The 24,050-nt window shown below is 45.9% G+C and overlaps 1 protein-coding gene across 1 annotated transcript in view; it reads left to right on the plus strand.

Moving 5' to 3' along the window:
* LOC144114924 (QRFP-like peptide receptor) overlaps positions 1-24,050 on the plus strand; it is a 587,744-nt gene that overhangs the window by 247,776 nt on the left and 315,918 nt on the right. Inside the window, exon 3 of the mRNA XM_077648955.1 lies at positions 18,225-18,485. Coding sequence (XP_077505081.1) covers positions 18,225-18,485 — 261 coding nt within the window. The remainder of the gene's footprint in view (positions 1-18,224; positions 18,486-24,050) is intronic.

Consider the following 24,050-nt stretch of genomic DNA (forward strand, 5'->3'; position numbering starts at 1 on the left):
ACAAAAGCAATAACACCTTCTATACTTGTAGTATCAATAAGCAGCATGGCCAGCAAAACCTACTCTAGCCCACGCAACAAAAAAAAACAAAAAAAAGTTAAAAAAGTGTTGCTAAAATGAGGCAAGGAAAGCTGGATTTCTGAAGCGTTAGTTCCTCTCAGTGCTTCCCTTTGCCCGAATCGCTGTTCCGTTTCCTCTGCACTTGGGGAAGCGGCGAAACGGAGCGTGAGGAAAGAAACATTTAAAAGCAAGGCCCCGAGTTACGACTGATTCCAGAGTCGTGGCAAGCCAGCTGCGATGTAAGAGAGAAAAATTGGCGCCCCATTGTTTCGAAGGCGGCGGTGAACAATTTGTTGAAGCTCCATGCCGTGCTAGCCAGTGCGTGTCCTCACGGTCCAAGTGTGGAGGTGACAAGGACTTCATTGTACTCGACGCGGAGCTGAAAGACAGTGCGCGGGCCGCGCCTCCTCGCGGCGAGCTGTGACTGGAGCGCTTTGTTCTGGGCGTGAAAAGCCACGAACAGCGCTTATGTCTCTACGTGCCGCGCTCCGATGAGCGCACGGAACGCCCTCTTTTCTCTGCCGCGGTGCGAACTGCCGACATCGGCCACAGAGCAGACACACCGTGCGATCACGAAAGTCATCGTTGTTGCTCTTGGCGCGTTGCTTTAATGAAAGCGAAGACAAAAGGCCGTCGCTGGTGACGATGACGGCTGCCCGTTTTCCCGCGCCTTTTGTTTGCCATATATCAAGCAACGCCCCACAAAAGTGAGGGCTTCGAGGGAAAGAAAAATCCCCGCTGGGAATAAATGATATCACAGGTGGCTTGACCCGGCAAAGAGCGAAGCTTCGACGAAAACTGTCGTGATGAAAAAACCATGTAAAAGGAGGGAAAAATGTGTGTAATACCGCGAAGTTGCAAAGAACACAAACGTGGAAATGGACGAAAAAAACAACAACTTAAAAGTGTCACTCACTTATACTTTTTGGCGACTTTTAGTTTTCATTCAGAAACTTAATCTGTCCGCCCTCTCTGTGGCCAGAGCATAGAACAGCAGGCTATTTTACTGACCGTAAATGAAGTGGCTCTCATAGGCACATGCCTGTATATACAGGGCGTTTCACCTAAGAATTCACACAATTTTTAAAAATAAGCTTTCTGAGGTTGAAGAGCGCTTTTTTTTTGACACAGCATTGTCAGCGGTGTAGTACGTCAGAATACAGCTAAGACGTGCTAACTAGCAGGCCAGTTAACTAATATTGAATAGTTAATTTGCAACTGTTAATGATAGGCTCCTTAATTATTGTGAGGAGCGTAGCCTACCTTAAGTAATATCCATATCAGTTTTTGGAATTTCGAAAACGCGGTTACTTTCGGCCGTGTGGACCAACAATTTTTGTCTATTTCGACGAGTTGCGCGCACTGGAAAGGTTGCTTCGCCTGCAAGCTTTTCGAAAGCGCCTGTATTTTGGCGCGATGTAGCCAGAATTTGTTCGGTTACAGCGCCGAGGGTAACTGCGTTTTCGAAATTCTAAAAACTGATATAGATATTACTTGAGGTAGGCTACGCTCCTCTTAATAATTAAGAAGACAATTATTAACAGATAAAAAGTTAACTATTGAATATTAGATATCCAACCTGCTATAGTTAGCACATTTTAGCTGTTTTCTGATGTACTACACCGCTGACAGTGCTATGCCGAAAAAAGCGCTCTTGTAACTGAAGAAGACTATTTTTAAAAATTAATATCGTATTGAATGAGCTCCTATTCGATTCATCGCACTTATGAATCAAATAGTGGATATTGAAAATTATTCGAAACTAACAGAATATGTTCCCACGTTTCCGAATACTTGGCACGAACTTCGAGCAAGTCCTGAGTGATACACGGTACCCGAAGCTGTCACAGCGGACTTCATTGAGCTGTGAACTGTGCGTATGTTCTCGGCGAATGTAACTGCCTAATGTTCACTGCACTAAAGGTATGCTGTACGCTGGGCATGAAAAGATACGTTCAGTTTCACGAATCATTTCATAACGCAAGGAAATACGCATGTTCATACTAATGTTTCTATCCACATAATGCTCTGTTATGATTTCGCGGAGGAAAAATAAAGACGGGTGGGGGGGGGGGGGGGCGGAAAATATCATAAAAGACATTTGGTCGGGGTTCGATTCCTTACACCAAGTGGACATACACACTATACACACAACTTCGTGCTCGTGAGATACGAGAACCCCACATGTGATAATTCTGAAGACATATACGGGGGCGCTTACGTGAGCCCGACAAAGTCGGGTCAAGTAGACCTGTCATGGCTGAAAACCACCTGTCGGGCATGTCATGTATACGTTAGGGGGTCGTGCTAAGCGACCGTCGAGTTGAGCTGGGTCAGCCCGACTGCTGGGACTATGTTGACTCGGCCCGACCCTTTTGGGAAGGAGCATTTATACGCTGCCGCGTTGGAGCCAGTGCTTCCTCTCTTGCCTCCTATCTGGCCGGGCTGCTAGTGTTCAGGGAACCGGTAACTCCGAGAACCGACAACAGGGCGTTCCTCCTCCTGATCTAGCGTCTTCGAGTAGTTTCCTTTGCTCGACACTAGGTGACTCGGCGATCTTGGCTCGACAAAAACGGGTTCATATAAACGCGGCGTGGTCGGGCTGAGGCAGCCCGACATTTGGCGCGACCATGACTCGACCCGCTAGCATTGGGCTCATGTAAATGAGGCTTTAGTGGCATCGAAAAACATCCAATTTTAAAGCACAAAAGATTAATGCATGAAGGAAAAGTATTTGTTCATCTCATTAAACACCTCTTTAGTTTTGTTTCATAAGCACCTTACGTGTTTAATTCTTCTCACCTGAGCTTGCGTCTTGGACAGGAGGCATTCCAGGAAACCCGTCTCTCGTTATATCTATATTTTTAAATATGCGAACATTGCAAACGAGCTGTAAAAGTTCGAAAACAGTGAACAAATTTCAACCTTATAATGAGGTCTCGTTTAACCCTGTGCTCGTAGCATGATGACCTCAGTTGGTTATTCGCCAACGAATTCAACATTAACTCGTTCCTTACCGCGTGTATTAAAACGATTAAATTTAACCGATTTTAACTACAATATGCAATTAGTATCCTTCATTAATTGATGACGATGTAAGCTGCAAAACTATTCTTCAATATAAAAAGAAAATGAAGGTGCACGTTTTCAATTACTACTGACGCACCAAATACATGTGATATCTAGTGATGGTAGTGTTAGCTTGGTTTTTATTAACTTCTATTTTTGTGTCGCGAGTTGTTGCGTTACTGATGGATTTTCTTTTTATTTTGTGGTGCCTAGGGTCTTGATTAGTTTCCCACTATGGTTAAAACCGAACTTTATAATTTTGTATTGTTTTGTTGTTTGTTTTGTTGAATGTTGTTTTGAAATGAACTTGTTGACCCTTCTGCCATTGATGCGTTACCCGGCGTGAGGCCTCGTCAGGAAGTATGCAATTAGCTTCTTCCTTTTGCCTCATCCCGTGGGCATGTTCTGTGTTTCAGGTCCTAATAAACTGATTTGATTTGATTTAAAAGGGCCCATCATGCGCGATCCGGGCAGCTTCCGGACAAGAAACGCAACCGCTATGTTGCAAAAGAATTTTGTTTCTGATTTTTTTTTTATCAAGCATTTGAGGGAGTATTTTTCAAATTCCTGCGAACCCGGTCGCCGTCGTCGCTATGGCTGTGTTATCACGGTTCCGCCGCATCGACACTTGACTTTGTAGGTGCAAAGGACAGCTTTGGGCGAAAAGATAATGTCCATAAGTCTGATTATAGTTCGGACAGAGATGTCTGCTCCGTCCAGCCCAGAATATCGACAGGTGCACGTCTGTAACTTTCGTTTTCGCCGTTGCCGAGAAGATTCGCTGCTTTTCGAGCCAGTCCGAAGGTACGGGCCATGTTCTGAACGATTCCATGCCACCAGCAGTGTAGCGGACCGAGTTTTCTCCAAGACTGCCCGGGGTCGACTTTGGCACGGCACTGCGGAGTGGCCCAAAGCGCGTCGAGCGAACAATTGATTTTTTTTTTACTGATCAGGAAGTTTAGCATGAAGAGTTTTGCAACTATGGCTACATTTTGTTGACATAGTAACGCATAAAGCGTATATTCTAGGTTTTTTTTGTCCCATTTTCTTGAGGAATGTATTAAATAATTTTGTGGATTTTTGCGCGAGTGGCTTAAATTTTGACATTGAAAGATTTTTTTCTTCGTAAACAACGTATACCTTTTTATTATTTGTGTAACTAAAAATACGCGTTTAAAAGTTGCACCATGATATGCTGGAATAAAGCAAAACTCTTTAAAGTTACAGGTGAAATTTTTACGCACACAACCCTGAAATTGCCCGTCTTCCCGGGGCAAGGAAAGAGCGAAATAAATAATCTGGCAGTTGCTCTGCACTCCGGAATGAAGGTTCCTAAGTGGCTTTGCTACTTGTAGGTCACTGAAATCACTTTCTCCCACCCGTGCATGGAATTGACAATGTCTTCGTTCGCCTCCGGATGGATTGGGTTCCCGCTTCCCCCCATTTGAGAATCTAGCTGATCTCCAGCCGTGGCTTTAAAGGGAAGCTGAAACGGTTTTCAAATTGCATGAAATGCAGTGTATGAGAAGAAGGGACCCTGCAAATCATGTGTGTCAATTTTTTCAAGATTCTGTCCGTAGAAAGAGCCGAAACCGCTTGTTGAATATTCGCCACCCGCACGCCCTCGTCCCTTCCGGGAGTGCCGGGTGAAAGGGGAGGACTGGCGAAAGTCACACCATCCGCGGAGAGTCGGCCGGCTGTGCGGCTTTGATCGCTCGCTCCGCTCCGTCCCGCGCTTTGGTGAACGACGTATCAACGCAATCTTCTGCCAGTGCTGCTTGTTTTCTCCAGTTACGTCTTTCTGTGAGACAGCAGACCATCTGGCCATATGCGGCATATCTGAACTGCCGGCACAGATCGTGATATTGAATTAATATTTCTCCTCTGGTTATATTATTTTCTCACCTGTTTTAAACTTTCTGCCTTTCCAGCTGGTTCGCATCCATGCTGGACCAGAGTCACTTCCAGCATTGCCTACCCTATAGTCACATGGGCAGTCTAACCGTGGTTATACCTAATCGCGGTTCGCCGTCGTCATACGGCTCGCCACCGTGGATCTCGCTCACGGCAGCCGGCGGTCCCTCGGGTGAACGAAGTGACGCGGTGATCGGCACAGCGGAGCTGTATTAGCAAATATCTGAGTTATTTACAAGGCAGTGTACAACGCAGAGTGCCGTACGACGGCGCCGTCCGGTAGCAGCACTGTCTCCACCGCCGTTTACCGCCGCGCCTCCGCAAGCCGTCCGCGCCAATCCAACACCTTCTCTACGGCGGATCCTTGGCGCTAGCGTCAGAAATGCGTGCTAAAAGGAGTTTTTTCTCGTAAATAATAATGTCTGGGATAAAGGAACGTCAAATATGAATCCTTCTTGAGGATCGCTGACCTGTACCGAGTGGCTGGTAGGAGCGATAGCTGCGGTACAAACAAGTTTCTGTTCACAACCACATATTAGCTGCCACCGGCGCGGCTAACCCAGTCGCTTTCACGCTATCTCCCATGCTGAGACGTCGCTGAAATAGATCATATCTTTCTTTTAATGTGAGACGATGAAGTTGGCTGTAAGGCGGGGCCATGACCAGACTATTTACTATCGCGCTGGCCAATTCCAAAGCGCCGTCCGCTGTTGTTTCGATGTGAAACAAGCTACAGGCCTAGCGACGACCGGCGAAGAGTTAACAGCGCTCAGTCAAAGTGGCCGTCGACAGCCGCGCTTGCTCGCGGCGCTGTTCAAGTAAGCTCGCGGAATCCGATGCTTCGAGCGTTGTGAACTTGTCGCGTATACTTCAAAGGTGCGGCAGGGGACGGAAATTTTTCGATGTTATGCCGCTAGAATGCGTAGCTTGAGCACCGTGGGACGGTGATGCAATACGCTGTTGCTGTGGGGTCCAGCCACACATCTTCTCCAATTCAGCATCCTATTGCAGTTCTGAAATGCCTTCGTGTGTAAGCAGGCACCTCACCATAAATAAATGAATAAACAAATAAACTGCTTTACCTCGCGCGACTCGTGTAAGCATGCTGGCGGTTTGAATTCGTTCATGTTTACAAGCGTTACAAGAAATTGGTGCTCCGGTGCTTTTGCAGCAGAGAGTGCAAAAATAGCATTTCGACGCTATTTACTTTTTTTCCCCCTGTCACTTGCACATGCGCCTACGCAAAATACAAGTGTCAGTTCAGGTTTGCGACATGCGCAAATGTGGCGACTTCGCTTTCGCTGTCGACGCACTCCACAGCGTCGTTGGTTACGCCGATTTCTGTAGCCGCTGATGGATCGAACGTGTATGGTAAGAGTCCATGCTGTTCAATATTGCTTAAATAATTCACGCTTTACTAAATCGACTTGGCAAGCCCCCCTGAAGCAACGCGCTACGCAGCACCACAGTCGGCACCGGCCGGATATCCCGCGAACGACGTCACGACGGTGCCGGCCAACCGCGGGCAACAATTGCGTTCGCTCCGTGCCCTGAGGCGCTGGTGCGCGTTTACTTGTAAAACGGCCGTTTGCGTTTTTTTTTTCCGCCCTCTTTAAACGAGATATTCTTCTTTAACATATTGAAAACTATAAAATGCCGCAGGGAACTCAATTTTCTCGAAAAGTGTTTCAGCTTCCCTTTAAGTAGCAACCCTCCGGCCCAATGCTTCAAAGGCACTGGCAACGCTATTTGTCTGATCACTTTAACCAAGACGCGGACAGTATTGCGAGTCTTTCTTCGGCAGTGCCTCCTCTCTTTAAGTGCGCGCACAAGGCTAGCAACACCGGATCAAGGAGACGCGCGGCCCCTTTATAGAGGAAAGCTCATCTTGGCAGTACTGCCGCGCTGCCTTTCGAATGGGCTGACTGCAAAAGGAGCAAATATCATATAATACTGGCCAAGAGTGACCATACACGTGTGCACAGGAGCACCATTAAGGACTATGTGTAACCAGCGTGCAAACGAGAAAAAAAAGTAAATGGTAAGTTTTTGCGGCTGCCACGTGCACTCGACTCATCTAACCGTGCTTGTTAACAACGGCGTACTGATAAAGCAGGCAGCCGGTGAAGCTCTCGGAAAAAAATAAGTCGGGCGCGCGAGGTGGATTACTTAACTAATGCATTCACATTGACGCACGGAATGGTATAGGCGCAAAGAAGGCAGCGCAAAACACAGTAACAAGTAAACATGCTTTGAAAAGGCTGCATGCATGGTGGGCGCGGGCTGGTCACGCAGACGGGCCCACAGGCATACAAGCGGCCCTTTGCGCACCTTCGTCAAAGCGGCCTTGACTGAGGGTTTGTTCAATAAACGTACCCTATAGATGATGATGATTATGGATTTTTATGGCGCAAGGGCAGCTATGGCCAAAGAGCGCCATGTCACAAGGTATTTTTTTTTTCTCAAGGTGGGGTCAGAGACCCATTTCCCAGGCATTTCACCCTAAATAAGCCGAGCACCAGACCAGGGGAAAGCTTGTACCCATTGTATCTCCGGTGGGTACCCGGCGGCACTGGGGATCGAACCCCGCACCTCCAGCATACGAGGCGGATGCTCAACCACTTGGCCACCGCTGCGGTTGTACCCTATAGATCTTCAACAATAATAAAAATCAACCCTCACTAATGACTGCTGCTCATTAGCAGCAGTATATTGGTAAATTTATGCAAATTAGATAAGTTATTTAGCTTGCCTGTGCTTCTCTAAACCAATAAAGATGTCTCGTAAAGTTATGATTTCAAAGATTTGCGGATAAAAAATTAATTATTTGCGCTGTAGTCTCGAAGATAGCTTCATTTTGAAATTTCCTCTATGTTGCGAACAAAACGCGATAAAAAATGACTAGGGACCAGTGCTAGCTTTATCGCTACAAAATATTAAAGAAGTGATGAGGCCACGCAGAACGGTACGACGAATGTGCTTATTTATGTTATCGGAGGGTTACATAAAAGTTGTATTGTCTGCGGAAAGTGTGGGCACAAACTTGCGGATCTTAGCGGGCAGCGAGTCGGCGAGCAACGTCCCTAGAGGGCGCTCCCTGTGTTCAACACGCCGCATATTTTCGGGGTCTGGCCTCCCGCATACGCGCAGCGTCCTGATCTCGAGAGTTCGTGCGTTTGGACACTATTGACCGAATTCGCGAATTAACAAATCCATGCGGCACCTCTCGGCGCAGGCAAGAAACGAAGAGTGGACATCAAGTAGCAGACGTCCCTCGTCAGCCTAATGGAAATGCGTTAGCATAGCGCTCATGGAGCCGCAAAAACTAAAAAAGTGAACGAGAAATCAAATCTGTACCGTCCCGTAGTGCATGTCAACGCAGTGAAACATCGCTTCATAAAACTCTTTCGTGCTGCAATGTTCGGCGCCGGAGTATTGGATGTATTGCTTATCTCTGCGGATCGGAAAAGTCACACCGACAGTTCCAATTTAACCAGTTCTGGGGGCACATTCCGTCTTTCCTGGTATCTAATATCTCCTCCTAAGGTTACTAAGGTGCGGAAATCCTGCGCAGCTCTTGTTACCGTACTCGCCTAGCTATCGTAACGTCGGCAAGCCTATACAACTGCTACAGCTATGATCAGGGCCGATTTCAAGCTTGTGCTACTAAGTTAAACCTATCGCAAAATGCGTGTAGAGGAGCAATCTATGACTGTCGGCTTTTTTCGCCGCATCTTTTCTTAATGCGCCAGTGGCACCAGGTCCAATACTGGGCCACGCGCGTTACTGCGAGAAAGGTCAGTTGCGAGATTGTTCGACCATTGGGCGCTGCTCGCCGGACTGTAAATTTATGCACTTGAAGCATGAACCCCGTATTTGTCTCGCGTGTTCTGCGATGAAGCGACGACCTACCAACATGACAAGCGTTACACCAGTGCCTTTATTGCGAGAAAGACCCGCGTATGGGGCACGCCTGGGAGCCAAGTGCACACACACAGTAGCGGGTAAGCTGAGACGCGAGCTGGAAGGTACGCGTTGCTCGCTCGCAAGAAGGTGCCACATTGGCAGTGGGGGAGCTCCTTCTAGATTTGACGTGCGTCCACGTGCATCAACTACAGTATTGATAGTTTTGTCGGCAATCAGACCAGTGACGACAGTCGGTGAGCTGAGCGCACGCCAGTTCTGTATTTTTTTTTAATTTTTGCAGAGAAGCGGTCAAATCGGCGGTGACGACGCCCGCATGTAATGCACTCGTTTGGGGAAATGTTTACGTGATGCGCTTATGTTATAAACTACAGAAGTAGACGCCAATAATGTACTTACACTTACACACGTCGTATCCGGAATTAGCCTGCCCTTTGATCGATCAGGGGTCATTTGGATGAGTCCAGATTTTAATCTTATAGTCCTGAGCGCTCTTTCTGCACATGTCATCACTGATGCATAGAGTTTAGCTCCAGGTTATTTCATATATGTGATATAACATGAAGTAAAAATGAAGGAAGCTTCGCCTAGTTAGGGAAGTGTATAAAGAAAATTAGTGACTGATTTTACAGATTTTACGGTGACTGATTTTACATTACCCTCTGTGCTGCTATCACATGGCAGCGTATAAACCTTTGCGAAGTGATACTGCACGCACATATGTCAGAAGATTGATGCACACAACCTTCCCTGTGTAGCATACCTCAGAAATCGATTGTGCACGTTTTACTTGATACCTGGCAATTAACTGTAAAGAATGATTTGCAACTGCACTGCCGGCTCTGAACCACAACACAGCTGTCGAGTGGAGTTTGATTGAACAATGCCCACACACAAGAAAGTCAACAAATGCATCAGCTTTTCTTCATGGCACATGATTTACGGCAATATCATTTTGCACAGCAGCTGCTTTTTATGAAACCTATACCTTCTTAAATTGGTTTTGTGTGTTCAGTGTGTGGTAGTGTTGCATATGTGCAATACGCACACACTGAATAACCAGCGTTATCGTTTATCACTCTTCTAGCGTTTTCGTGCTGTTGAATGCAAGTTTCGTAGCATGTACCAATCAGCTGGCAGAGCACTATCCTCTATGGGCCTCCTGTACCTGTTTTCTTGTTTTTCGGGCTCTTTTCTGCAGAGACATTATAACATTCATACCCAGTCTTTCTGTTGCAACCTGCTATGCACTCAATAATAAGCCACACAGGCTCAGCAGTGAATTAGCTTAAGAAGGATATCACTAATTCCTTTCAGTAGATTTGCAAGGTGTTGTAACAAGGCACTGATGTTTCAGTGTCCCGTGATAAGGACGTACTGTACATATTTCCGACATACTTCTCTTAATATTGCATTTTGCACTAGTCTCACTTTTTTTAGTTTATTCCTCCTTAAGGCTTAGCAGGCAACAACATTCAGTGCGGCAATGTTCGAGTCGTGTAGAATAATAAAATAAAATTATCAAGGAAAAACAGAATATGGAAGCCGTGCGTCATAACACACAATCATATGTTATGGATTGCTCGACAGCTGAGCTATCAAATGCAAACCTTGACAACACACACAGACAATGTTATTAAAATAGCTAGTGGCTGCTATGTAACCGCACAGTCTTTGCACCGTCACGGGAGTTGCGCTTCATGCTTTATGGCTTCACTTTGAGTTGACGTACACATGAAAATTTTTTCTTGAATTTTCAATTTTTACAGCAGTGTTCTACTGCCTTCAACTACACCATCACTATAATGAGCTTGCACTGAGAAGTAATTTTGTTGTTTTTACATGAGTAAGCCATACACTATGCATGAAATATTTTCATTATAAACCACAGAAGTATGAGACATTAGCTTTCAATTCAAACAGCTCATATCCAACATTTCTGGACAAATCGTTTTTGAACGGGAACGTGTTTATGAATGCAATTTTTTTTCATATGCTGTAAACTTTTACCATTGCACTCAATATAGCCGCACATCTTCCGTCGACATGCTTGCATTTTCTTTTGCTATTAACGTTTTTGCGATCATCAAAAGCGTTCTTCATTGGTTTTCTATGGCAGTTATAACTGCTTCCTGCGAATGATCGAAAAACTTTAAAAGAAATTTTTGCTGCGAATTGGAAGAATGGACCATTACTTTCAATATTTCCATAACAGTACCTTACAGTCTTCCAATATTCAAAAATTTTCTCCAAAAATGTTAGACACAGTGCCGACCACATCATCCTCCCCTAATTTTTAACAAGGAGGGAATAGTACCATTCAATGTCAAAGGTGTCGTTCGCATTAAACACCAGAGTAAATAAATAAATGGCACTAATGTTCATGCTAAGTGCGAAGTGGAATTTATTCTTGGAAAATGACCCTGCCATCTTAAGGCCTTCGTCTATCTCAACCATTTCAACCACTGCTTCGTACCAATCACGCACATCCACTCGCAAAACACTGCCGCCCTTTTTGAAGCCAGGTGTTGAAAGCGCGTACCAATCTACACCAGCAGTATCCACACAACAGTATAGTGAACGTCCACGCACAGTGAAAGCTCAAGTGAATGACTTTTAAACTACCTGCACAAAAATATTTTTCATGTGAATCCTTTCCGAGCTACAGAGTACAAACAACAACTGGTTTGAAAGCAATAAGCTAGATATATAAATGAGATATTAAATTTGGGCGGAAATATAGCAATACGGGCTTTCATAGAGCCGATTGAAGCGTCCTTGAGAGCATATATCACTCTGAATTTACGAAAACAATCCCATGATACAATGCGTGGTGGACATGAGGTTCGAGCAAATGTGTAACTGGTAAAATTTACATTCATTTTCGTGGTACTGTATGCTGTACAGATTGAACTCATACTTGGAGTAGGCCTTAATTTACAGTTTATGCACATTAGGACAAACTTATTTAGTATTTACCACTGTGTATGCATACTATACTAAGCTGCAGGAAGGTGAATGACGATTTAATAGTTTATGAACTCTCTGTGTGAAAGCCATTGTCAAATAGGTAGGCTCAACACTTTACTTTCTGAAGGAACTGTGACACGACTTGTGCCGTGTACATTTCTGCAATCCAGTCCTTCAATGCCTGGAATGCAGTGGCCTCATAGTGCATGCTAACAAAACAAAAATAATCATTACTGCAGAAGGCAAAGTGGCCCCTTTTATATGGCGTTAAGGCAAGCTGCATCAGCTACCTGTCGTTCAAGTCGCGCTTCGTAATTTTTCAAGAAATTTTGCAGCGTTTGTTTGTATAGTTTGTATTTTTGCTTGGACCACCTCAGGGTGAAATTAAAGAGTCTTTTTGGCTCGAAACGCACTTTTTTGCAAGTTTAGTATATTTTTTTACTTTGGTGTACGTAGTTTCATCATCTCTAACATTTCTTATACGTACTAGACATCTAGAGAAGCAAAACGTCTATTTCCGAATTTTCGAGAGCAAGTTGATATTTAAAAAAACACGACAAACTTGGTACACTTTCATATTTTCTTTCGAATTTTTAAATATTGAGGCCGTATAAAGCTGCATGCTTAGAATTATATCGAAAGCCAGAATCCGTCCAAATGTCAATGAAAAAAATTTTGAATTGTTTTCTAAAAATTTGAATCCTGTAATAATTATTGAGCAGTGCCTGATTTATCGCCTTTTTTAAATATTGAAACTGCGCTCACCTCACGAATAAATTTTTTTGCGGCAAAAATATTTCAGGCTTCGATTGCGCACATTAGGATAAGTTTCCGTGATTTTTTTTTAACAAATTGGAGATGGTCGAGCGCAACGTCTGAGGCGTTTGGCGCGGAAGACCCTTTTATAATCAATACAAATTAAAAGTGCATACAAATCCAATAGCGGCACAAATGGTTTGGCAAGTGAAATCAGCGAAAAAAATTATTTCTTTAATTTCATCATAAAAATATGCGAACTTTAAAAATATAAAACAACAAACTACGCCCCCGCAGGCCCACTATGAAGACAGTCAACTTCTGCTTCTCTCAGCTTCTGTCGGCATGTGCTTCGACGTATGTCGTTCGTGTCGCATGTGAACTCCTGTTTACTGGTGGGCTTTTAAGTAGAATACTTGCGCAAGCGACAGCTCCCGAGGCCCTCGCTCGGGAACGAGTTCATGGTGTCCGATTGCTGCGATGGGTACGCAAAAAAAAAAAAAAATGGGGCTACGTAACACGCTGACTTTTCGCGAGTATCAACTATCGCATTCGCGTTGTCACGATACGCGCTCACGTAGACGATACAGATTGTTTGACCTCTACCACGTCCGCTTTCTCAACTTTTCCATGAAGGGTTGCCAGTTCGGCATTAACTTCAGCACTCTCAAACTAACGCACCGATAGAGCCGACCGACACAATCGATCACGCAAACATTTTGCTTGACTGCTCCGGCGAAAATGCACTGTGAGTGCTTATCCATGCACAAGGCCTAATCTCTTCGAAAACATAATTATCTTTGTGTGATCGCATTGCACACATTCACATCCCGACTTACTTTGCTGCCACTTCTCGCCACAGATAGTTGAATATTTTCAGTTGAGAACATAACATGCCCCTCGGCTCGACGCGTTCAATGCTGACTGCTACCAAGAAATTAGCGGCAACAGACGCGGCAGGTAAAAAGCGCGACGACCGGAGTTACCTCCGGCGAGCGCGACACTGCTTTTTCGCTGAATAATGGTCAAGTCCCCAAGGTCCTTATCTGTAGTAATCAATAAGCACGGTTGCGACACGTTTCCATTTGTCACAGACATCGGCGACACAGGAACACTTTGCCTTCTACGCGGCAGATTCCGTAAAGACGTTCGTCAGCTATAGCGCGATTTTGCGAGGATCGCCAGCCATGCCGGCGCCACAACTTAGGTCTGATAGTCTCTGGTTACATTAAAGAATGTAAAAGTTAAGGGTTAAGCGTCAAAGACGCGATTGCGCCACCCCCCCCACACACACACACGCACGCACGCACGCACACAAATCAGCGCAAATGTCGGCACAAGCAAGGAATGACAGCACATTCATAAGCAACGAGCTATCCATGGACCTCCACTCTCCCATTGTACCCACACTTCGCGGCGCTTACGACGTTGAGTTTTCTCGCGGACTGGCTCTGTGCCGTTTCTGTCCCTTGCATTCTTATTACGCCTGCTTTGAGGCCAGGGAAATGCGTGTCAATGGGCGTAGTCGCTATTTCACTGCACAGCTTGCACACTCCAGATGGATGCACGTATTTAGTGATGTTGACTGTGTTCGATGTGTATAAAGAGTTATATCTTCTGACGCTACGTCGACTATAAATTGCTTGTGGTTCATGACGCTGACGTTGATGTCGGCAGCATTAACGGCTGGCGAAGTGATATCGAAGCCTGCGATGATGGACTGAACGAATTTCAGGATGCTTTGAATTGAAATGAAATAGCTGTTGGGGAAAGGAAATGGCGCAGTACCTGTATCGCATATCGGTGGACATCTGAACCGCGCCGTAAGGGACAGGAATAAAGGAGGGACTGAGAGAAGAAAGGAAGACAGAGGTGGCGTAGTGGAGGGCTCCGGAATTATTTCGACCACCTGGGGATCTTTAACGTCCCGAGAGGCGTGTCGCGACGTTTGGCAGCGTCTTAAAAGCGAGCTCCCGACCCGATGACAACAAGGCTTGCACGAGGCTCGGGCTACGTTCACGGTGTGGTCACGTCATCTCGGGCGAGCACGCGCCCCACCCGAGGACGACTAAAGAATAAGACTAGGCAGCGCTAGGCGCACGTTCTTTCGCGCTCGTGGTGGCCGTCGCGCGCAATTTTCCACCCAGACGGCGAACAGCGGCTGCGCTTTCCTGACAAATGTAAAATTGTTGTCGCTGTAATACGGCATATGTACGACATTACAGCCACTGGCTCGTTCTAGTAGCAAGTATGACCGCTTCAAGCTTACCGTGTCATGGCAGTGACCAGTGAGAGACACACGGTTGATTCTATTTTTTTCGCACGCATTTTCGATTTCGCGCGGTTTGCGGGAAGCGATTTAACAGCGATATCTCGGTCTTAGCGATGTCCACATCACATGCAGCTGCTAGAAGAGGCATGCAAGTGAAGGCCTGCTCGCACGCGCGGGGCACGAGCCCCGGCCGGACGGCTGGCCAGCCATGTGCAAGGCTTCGGGGCGTTTTCCCTCTCACATTCGGTTTGAAAGGCGGCGGTAACAGATTGCAGTGCAGCGCAAACGTTACGACGTGCTCGAGACCGGGAAAGAAAGGGACAGAATGCGTTGGCGTCAAAACCACGCAGTACATGCCGCTGAAGCCGCAGCAGAGACGATGCGGCGTACAGACCGTGCCTGGCGTTGAAGCTCAGGCAAAGCGGCTTCAGCGGCACAAGCAGCAACAGGGGAGCCTGTAGGAGGCGAGTGAAAGGCGAAGGAGCAGCCAAGGCGTTGCACAAGCAATTCCGGGACAGCCCGTTTGGTTGCAGTTTCTCTGTGAGTGATCGTTGCCGGTCCCGCGACGGCATCGGGGCATTACCATCGGCTTGCCCCTTTGTGCTCCAAAAGGCGTGCCCAACTGCTGACCTCGTTAGATTGCAGTTGTGCGGCAGCTGTTGCTGAACTGCGCGTACACTGCCGCAACCGTGGCATCATTGTTCTTGCTTCGCGTTTTTCAATTTTAATCTACCACTGTAAAAATGCGGCAAGTGAAAGGTAATTTTGACGTCTTATTATTTGTAATTATGCATTTCAGGAATACCGCGCGCTGTAGCAGTGAACTGACGGCAAGTAATTATTGAAGTAATTGCGAAATAAAGGCGCTCCGGCTTGCGCATTGCTACCACGCATAAAATTGCTTCATCCTCATTCCCAAACACCTGTCACAGGCGACGTGCAAAGTTTATGGGCCCTGCGACTGCGAGTCGCAAAAAGCCGCATTTACCCATAGCCTGGGGGCGAAGCCTGAAAATGACTGGCGTATTGCTATGATTTTGCCGCAGAGCAAACGCTGCTCTTGATTCGATGTTAGCTGCTGAGCCAGAAGAAAATTATTTTTTTTCATGATTTTCGTGCCTCGGAACCGTTTTTCGCCAGGAACACAAAATTCTTCTCTTCATTTCGTAGTTTTGATACCCTTGGTTCCGGTTATGTTATCAAAGTTCGTACGCTATTGTGTCTTGCAACATTGGGCCGATTCCACCCTCGGTGTTTGCAAAGTGGAAAGTGATGTGGAGGGGGGCGGTAGAGGGTGTGCCTGGTTTTGCAGTATGAAAGCACAATCGCTGGTGTCGGCTGGTTGTAGGCAGTGAAAGAAAATGTCTCTTCCAGGGGGTGGCAAGCCATGGTACAAGCTTTGTTTGTCAGCGGCTGAGTGCTTCGTACAGCGAAACGTGAGGAGTGTCTACAACGTGTCAGTAACAGAGACAGGACTGAAAGCCGGCTGCTTGATTCATTTTGTAGAAATCATTCAACTCTGACTGCCTCACTTATTGAGTTATTGTTGGGGTCTTGTCTCAGTTGATTCGTAAGCCGCGCTAAGAAATACCAATCGTTTTGCTGAACCTGCTTTATGTACAACTTCATTCCGAGCCAAGTACCAACCGTATATAGGATGGGCCTACTCGTTTGCTGCTTTGCTATGTCAAGTCACTAAATTGAGGCATTCTGAACGTGGTACTTTGAGTGGGTAACTGTAATACCGTGACTCCAAAGAGGACAACAGTACGTTTTTGCCCACTGCAATATGCAGAAACAGCAGTGGTAGTCATTGACGTAGGCATTATTTTTTTTTCGTTCGGAATATAATTCGGGGGGGGGGGGGGGGGGGTGACTTAGCAGTGGAGAGAGACGAGATTGAAATGGTTGGTTGTAATGCATTTTGCAGGTGTGGTCGTAATTAAAGGTAATTACAGTTCAACAGTGACAGAAAGTGCTGCACGCTACTTTAAGTGAGAAGAATGTTGTCTGAAACGTTAACCACTGAATATATTTTGAGTGCTGTAGGAAGAATTTGGACGATAGCTTCTCTGCTGATCAAACATGATGAAAACATTTTTTTTTATGTCGAACAAACCTGCACGTGTGGTGGTATCAATTACTGAGAAGGATAAGTGTCTTCCAGGTGCGCCTACGTGCAGGGTTATTCGTTTTGGAATATGTACAGCGATTCAATTTTCGAGTCTGCGGCTTCCACGTGCAACGCCGCTCTTTACTGAGCGTGAGTTGATTGGTTATATGGTGTTGCGGATAAAATAAAACTAAGAGTATCATTGAAAAAAAAAGCAGTGAAAGAGGCGGACACAGGTCCAGCAATTTCGAATAAAAATATTGAAAATTGAAAAATAGATACTTTACGGTAATATTGAAGGTAATGGTCCATTGTTCTGATATGTAGCATAATATTTTTTTTCAAGTGCTTCCATTGGTCGCATCGAACTGTTAAGACTCCCATAGAAAACCAATGGGGAACGCTTTTGACAATAGCAAAAACGTTAATAGCAAAAAAAAAATTCATCACTGCCGTCGGGAGATCTGGAGATATTTTCATTGTTATAATGAAATCTTACATTATATGAAAAAATTACGTTCACAGATGTCTTCCTGTTAAAAATGATTTTGTCCAGAATTACTGGGTATGAAATACTTCCGTCTAGAACCATCGTCATCATTATCCTGAGCAGCAGCAGCAGCCTAAGCCCACTGCAGGATAAATGCTTGTCTCATATCTACAATTACCCGCTCCTGTGGCAGCTGCGACCACCTTATCCCCGCAAAATTCCTCATCTCATTCTATCACCTGAATTTCTGCCGCCCCCTGCTACGCTTGCCGTCGACAATACAGCCGCATTGAAATATGCATATATAAATCTAGCACAGGTGTGCACGCAGCGAGTTTCTGAAGCCGGCCGCTAGAAGCTTAGCACGTTTAAAATACCGTCGTGCAGTTGCTGGAACATCTTTTTTTTTCTTGCGCGCTGTTTGTGCACTCGCGTGTGCGAAAAGCTCTGTCCCCCACAGTTTTTGTGAAGAGCAGGCTGTCCACTGCTCTGGCAGCTTGAGCTGTCACCGGGCTCTCCGGGGGCGTGAGGGGGTAAAAGGTTCAGAACTACGCGGCGAGGTAACAGCTTCAGCCGCGCGCACCACACAGCCGTGGTCTTGACACTGCGCAGCGCAGATGGGGGGCTCTTTTCTGACGTTCGGGTGCTTCTCGCAGTGGACGCCGCTGGAGTCGGTGACGTACTGCGGCTGGACGTGGCCCACGGAGGCGACCTGGGACGCGGAGCGCGGCGAGTGCATCTTCGCCTCTTCGGGCCGCAAGCTCTACTACCTGCTGGTCACCGTGGCGCTCTTCTTCCTGCCCGTGGCCATCATGCTGACCGCCTATTCGCTCATCGTCTGGCGCCTCTGGATCACCCAGATGCCTGGCGAGCGCAGCGCCGCCAACATCAACGCCCAGTGCCGTGCCAAGAAGAAGGTAACGACATACGCCGCATGCCCAAGTAGAGCAGTCAAAAAAGCACAGCTCCTTGGCGCGGTCCTCTTTGCCACTTATTCAGAACCTACTTGTTCGGGGGACGCTACAGCTGGCTGCTGCTTTCGGATCGGAGCTTAGAATCACAAAGCGCCGGTGTCATACATTATTTCCAACATACCTCGATGATGACTGTAATAATAAATGTCGGTCCATAAATCATTCTGCAGTGTTGCACATCGGTACTGCGCAACGGCTTCGCGCCAACTAAGCGACGCAAAGCGAGCCCGGCCTCCTCTTCATTTCTGAGTAAATTGCTTTTTTACCCACATACGCTGCCGCTGTGCGTCGAAACTGACAGCATATATCACACAGGAAGATGTGAAGCTCCGTGTAAGGCTTTCGCACGTATGCATTCATGTGGTGCGAGGACAGGGACAGGAAAGTGGTTTTGTGCATGAGCTCTCGTTCCAACAGCCTGGAAGGAAAACGGCTGCTTGCCCAAAAGCAAAGCCTTTAACTTCCCTGCTGGTTTGGAGTGTGTCGTCCCACATGCATAATGCAGTCTTGCTGCAATAATTCAGCACTTCGTGGCACGCGCACTTGACGCTTTCATTGTGCGCATTATAGTGGTATGGTTTCATACGATTTTGTTTATTATCACTTCCTTCTCTGGTTCGTTGACATCAGTAGGCGGGCGCGAGGTTTACGATGACGGATGAAATGGAAAGAAATTAAGGCGTACGCTTGAAGTGAAACAGTGCGGTGACTGTTAGCTTCCGTCATATATATATATATTGCTACGAAAGTATGTAAGTATGTTGTGTTGGCTCCGCAGGATAAAGGTTTAAGAGCAGTAGGCACTTCTACATTCATTTATCAACGTTTCGACAGCGGTGCGGTCTTCTGGACTGTGTGTGTGTATATATATATACACGAGTGACAACGTTCACTGAAACACCTGATATATATATATATATATATATATATATATATATATATATATATATATATATATATATATATATATATATATATATATATATATATATATATATATATATATATATATATATATCAGGTGTTGCAGGGAACGTGGTCACTCGTGTTTTAAAAGTAGGGTTTTTGAGGTAAACAGAACCTTTTTCCGGCATAGTAATGCCAGCCTTGGCGGACGTCAAAAAACAGACGAATCATCTTAGCCAGCGAAGTGATTAACTAAATTCTAATAGCTAACCTTATAACTATTACCACCTATATGTACCTGATTGCAATTAGAGATTTGTAGCCGGCCGTTAATAATAGTCATAACAGTTTTTAGAATTTCGAAAACGCCATTACTCTCGCCGTTGTGGCAACACGGATTTTGGCTACATCGTGCTAAAATACATGCACTTTCGAAAAGTTTGCAGGCAAAGCAACCCCTCCAGTGGTCGTAAATAGTCGAAATAGCCAAAGCGGCTGTATATGATATATATATATATATATATATATATATATATATATATATATATATATATATATATATATATATATATATATATATATATATATATATATATATATATATATATATATATATATATATATATATATATATATATACTTTCGGAACTAATGATTCCACTAATCGCTCATGGAACTTTTGCGCCTGTTTCAATATTTGCAATGAAACAAATGGAACAAAAATTATCACTGGGGGCTGTCACGGGTGGTATTACGAATTTCGCTCAGAGCTCGCACGGAATAAGCAAACTGAGCGGTTACAAAACAAACTCTTTTCATTTTCAAACCGGTGGTCTGTTCCAACAGATGCCAAGAAGAAAATCACGTTCTTTCTTTGAGCTCAGCGATGAAAACGTCCCGATAAAATCACGTTTGTGGACGTAAACTCCAAGAAAAACGAGCTTACTTTGTGCTGCCGCTTAATGCGAACCGCAAAATTACTTCGCGAGTCGCGCCCGGGTTGTCGCGCTCTCTCTCTTTTATAACAAAGCCCTGCGTGAAAGCTCAGCAATCAAGCAGACGCACTTCTATCACGGACCAATACCGCAACGCACAAATAGAAAAAAAGGCATATTGTCGTTCAGTACAAGCCGAGCGCGCGTCAGAAAAGCTGGCGTGCGGCTCCTTTGCCTTGGTTCAAGCGAAGACCGTGTGCTTTCTTTTGCCTCTCTCTCTCTTCCTCTACTTTCGGACTTGTTCCCTTTGATGAGAACAGCTGGTGTTCCGTCCTCGTGTCCAAGCGCAGCTCGCAGCCGACGTTCGCCAGGCAGGAGGAGAAAGCAACGTCGGTCCGCTGTCGCCTGCCGGCTCGGCGAAGCGAGAAAATGGCCGCGTTGAAGTATCGCGCGCTACTGTTTACTCAAAATACAAGAAACCAAGAGCGGCACGCACGTGTAAGCATGGCTGCCGTCTGCGCGGTGTACCCTCGGATACAGTATAGTGTTGAGTGACGAGCCGGAAAGTTAGGCAGAATTGGACGACTAAAAGCAGCAACCCGCATTTTTCGCAAGGTGGCTGTGCGCATGCGCGCCTCTTCCCCTCCAGCTCCACTGGTTGAATACGAAACCCGCCAGCTGCTACTCCGCACGAGCAGTTCATGTTAGTCACAGACGGATGCCACAGATGGCGGCAGCTGTCAAGCACACACACACACACTTGCCACTTCGCAGGCGCAGCTGGCTGCTCGTGGAACCAGATCGCGCCTGCGTGAAGTACATAAGGTCACTCCTCGGCGCACTTTAAAGTCGGTACCGCGTTGCGCTTACTTCTAAGGCGACCTTTAAATTTTTTCGCCCGACGCCGTTCACTGAGAGTTAGTTCTTAATGACCTTTTCGTGGCATCATCCCAACAGCAAAAGAGCAGCAGAACGGAGAAGGCCACTTATATTTTTATGAAAAAGCATACTAAGTGCTCATAACGAACTACACTGAAATCCATCAATGTTGCGACTGTGTGAATGCAGTTCATCTCACGCCACACAAAGCACAATTTCGAGCGGTACTTTGTTACTACAAGCAAAATCTTACTGTCAGAATTGTGTATTGCGCTCCAGGGGTTCTATGATTCCAAGGCTGACAATACGGGCTCGTACATTAGCAAAGGAGATCAAGCTCCGCATTCAATGAAAGCGACGTGGAGGTATGATAATACAAGACCTCGCGTGCCTTCCGTTATGCCGTCCCGAAACACAGGGGTACCTTCGTACACGGAAAGCCTGGGCTACTCCGAGCGTCTCACACTCTGTAGGTTTCTAAACACTGAAATTTAACCTAGTGTCTCAAGCTGTAGAGTTTCATCTCTGAGGGTAGCAGCAGGATACACTGCTACTCGAGCGTCGTGAAATTCACGGCGCGGTCGGTGTTACATTTTTGGGTTGATTTTTCGCCGACATGCTGGCGTTTTCATGCGTCCTTCTGCTCCCCAACTCAGGGGCCCAGAGTGGTGCAACCAAGAGTGTCAGTTAAACAACGCACTTGGTTGCGAGTTGCGCAAATGAGTGAAACAGTGAGAAATCAAGAACCTGCGAGAGGCGTTTTGATATGTCTTATTAAATTTCTTCGAGAAGTCGCCATTATTTGAGCGATTACGTCACGGCTAGAAAGAATCTTGCTTCATTCAAGCTCACACAAAATATCAGCGAGAGGCGTTGCGTTCCTCATGTCCGACATACGCTTGATGCCAACGTGTCAGCACTTGCCACGGAAATGAAAAGACCTAGCCTAATGAAGGTCAGCTGAATGAAATGGCGCGAGATTGCTGGCATTTAGGAATCTCAACTCAATGGCACTCCAGTGGGAGGAGTTGCCTCTTTTGGCATAACTGATCGTACAGATCACAGGCAAGGTTCCTCCACAAGATTTATATTTTAGGTGGTTTCCCGCACACGTCGTAGGAAGCGGCGTCTCAATGCCTCGCCTAAACTCTCTTCCAAGCCATTCAAACCTTAAAGAAATACTGAGAACAAGTGCTACCAATTATTGTTCTCGACAAAGATTGATTCCGTGGCTGTTTCTGGCGATTTTGACATTTGTGCGGTGGCAAACCATGCATTTATCGGCCGCAGAATTGTATTTCAAACTTCAGTCGACTCAAAGTCGGGTTGCCGCCGTTTCGAAGTGAATGGCGGTTCGGCGTAGCTTCTGGGATCCGCGACTAAAACGGTGTCGACGCACGCATTTTAGTTGCGCAATCGGCCAGTGATGGCGCCATCTGTATTTAGTTTTTGGCCTTTTCTAGCTTATGAAAGCTGCCTTTTCGCTGAGAATGGTCTCTTTATGAATATAAAGCAGTGCCCTTTCGATACACCCCAACTTTTGTTTGTCCTCATTAGCCTTCGAATAATGGGCGCCTGCATAGAAACGAAAGATGAATTCACCTCTGTTCTTCAGTGGTTAAGCAGCAGTGAAAGCAGTGAACGTCGAAAGGTGAGAGCTGTCGACAGACAGAAAAACTACAGTTTTGCCCCCTAAAAAAAGTAATGGCCACTGCTTTTCGGGGCAGCGAAGAAATCATTCTTTTCGAACATTGAATAAGGCCGGAACAATAGGAGTAGTGTATTCTACAGAGTTGCAGTTATACAGAGCTGCCAAAAGGTCCCCAGTGGCGCACGAGAAAGTGCTTGTCCGCAAATTAGACAATGCGCCGTGCCACAACTAGACAGTCCCAGTGCATAACCTGCACGAATCAGGCCTGGACCACCCCGCCCCGTTTCCTGGATTGGGCCCGCCTGATTCCTTCTCGTTAGCTAAAATCATAATCTGGCTCATCGAGAAGTCCTCATCCACTGAAGATATCATTGCCGCTGCCTTTGACAATAGCAACTTTTGTGACGAAATAAAAAAGTGAAATCTGCGGGACGAAGCATTAGCCTACAGTGGAAACTTTGCTGAAAATAGGGCATTTTGTTTTTCAGTAAAAAGCGCTAATTCGAAATGCTACTAGTTTTAAGTCCCTCTTTTTAGTTTCAGCTTCTCCATTACGAAGTTATGTTGTCGCCTTGAACATGGGCTGGTAAATATCATTTTAAAAGCGCTCTAAAGTAAATTTTTCGCGTGGATGCCTGATGCAGATTAAGGTGTATTACACACTACTGCACCATTCAGCTTAGCTCCAGAGCTTTCATTAGTTTATAAAACATACGATAGACACTACGTGTGCTTGTGCGAACGACTAGAAAGCCTTAAAAGTTGATCGCTTATCGTTTCCACCATGCTGGCTTGAGCGTAACAGACTACCCAGCGGCCGATGCCTTTGGCTAAGCGAATATAACCAATTAGAGTTAAGCCCACGGATTCTATAGCAATAAATACCTCCCAAGAGATCGTTCCTTAATTCTGAAGTTACTCGATGTTGGTGATGACAGACCGATGGTATTGATCTTGAGGCTTTCTGATGGTTCGGTGATCCGGCGACACGTGGCGGAACAGACTGGACAACTTCTTTGGGATACTATTTTATAGCACGGGCGCACACCAGCGACCTCGACCTCCCATCCCACTTCGCGCCAAAATCTCACCCTTAAATCCCCTCGCCCAGCATTCTGGGGGCCCTTTTTGTAACCA

The sequence above is a fragment of the Amblyomma americanum genome, chromosome 1 (genome assembly GCF_052857255.1).
Source record: "Amblyomma americanum isolate KBUSLIRL-KWMA chromosome 1, ASM5285725v1, whole genome shotgun sequence".
Classification (NCBI taxonomy): Eukaryota; Metazoa; Arthropoda; class Arachnida; order Ixodida; family Ixodidae; genus Amblyomma; species Amblyomma americanum.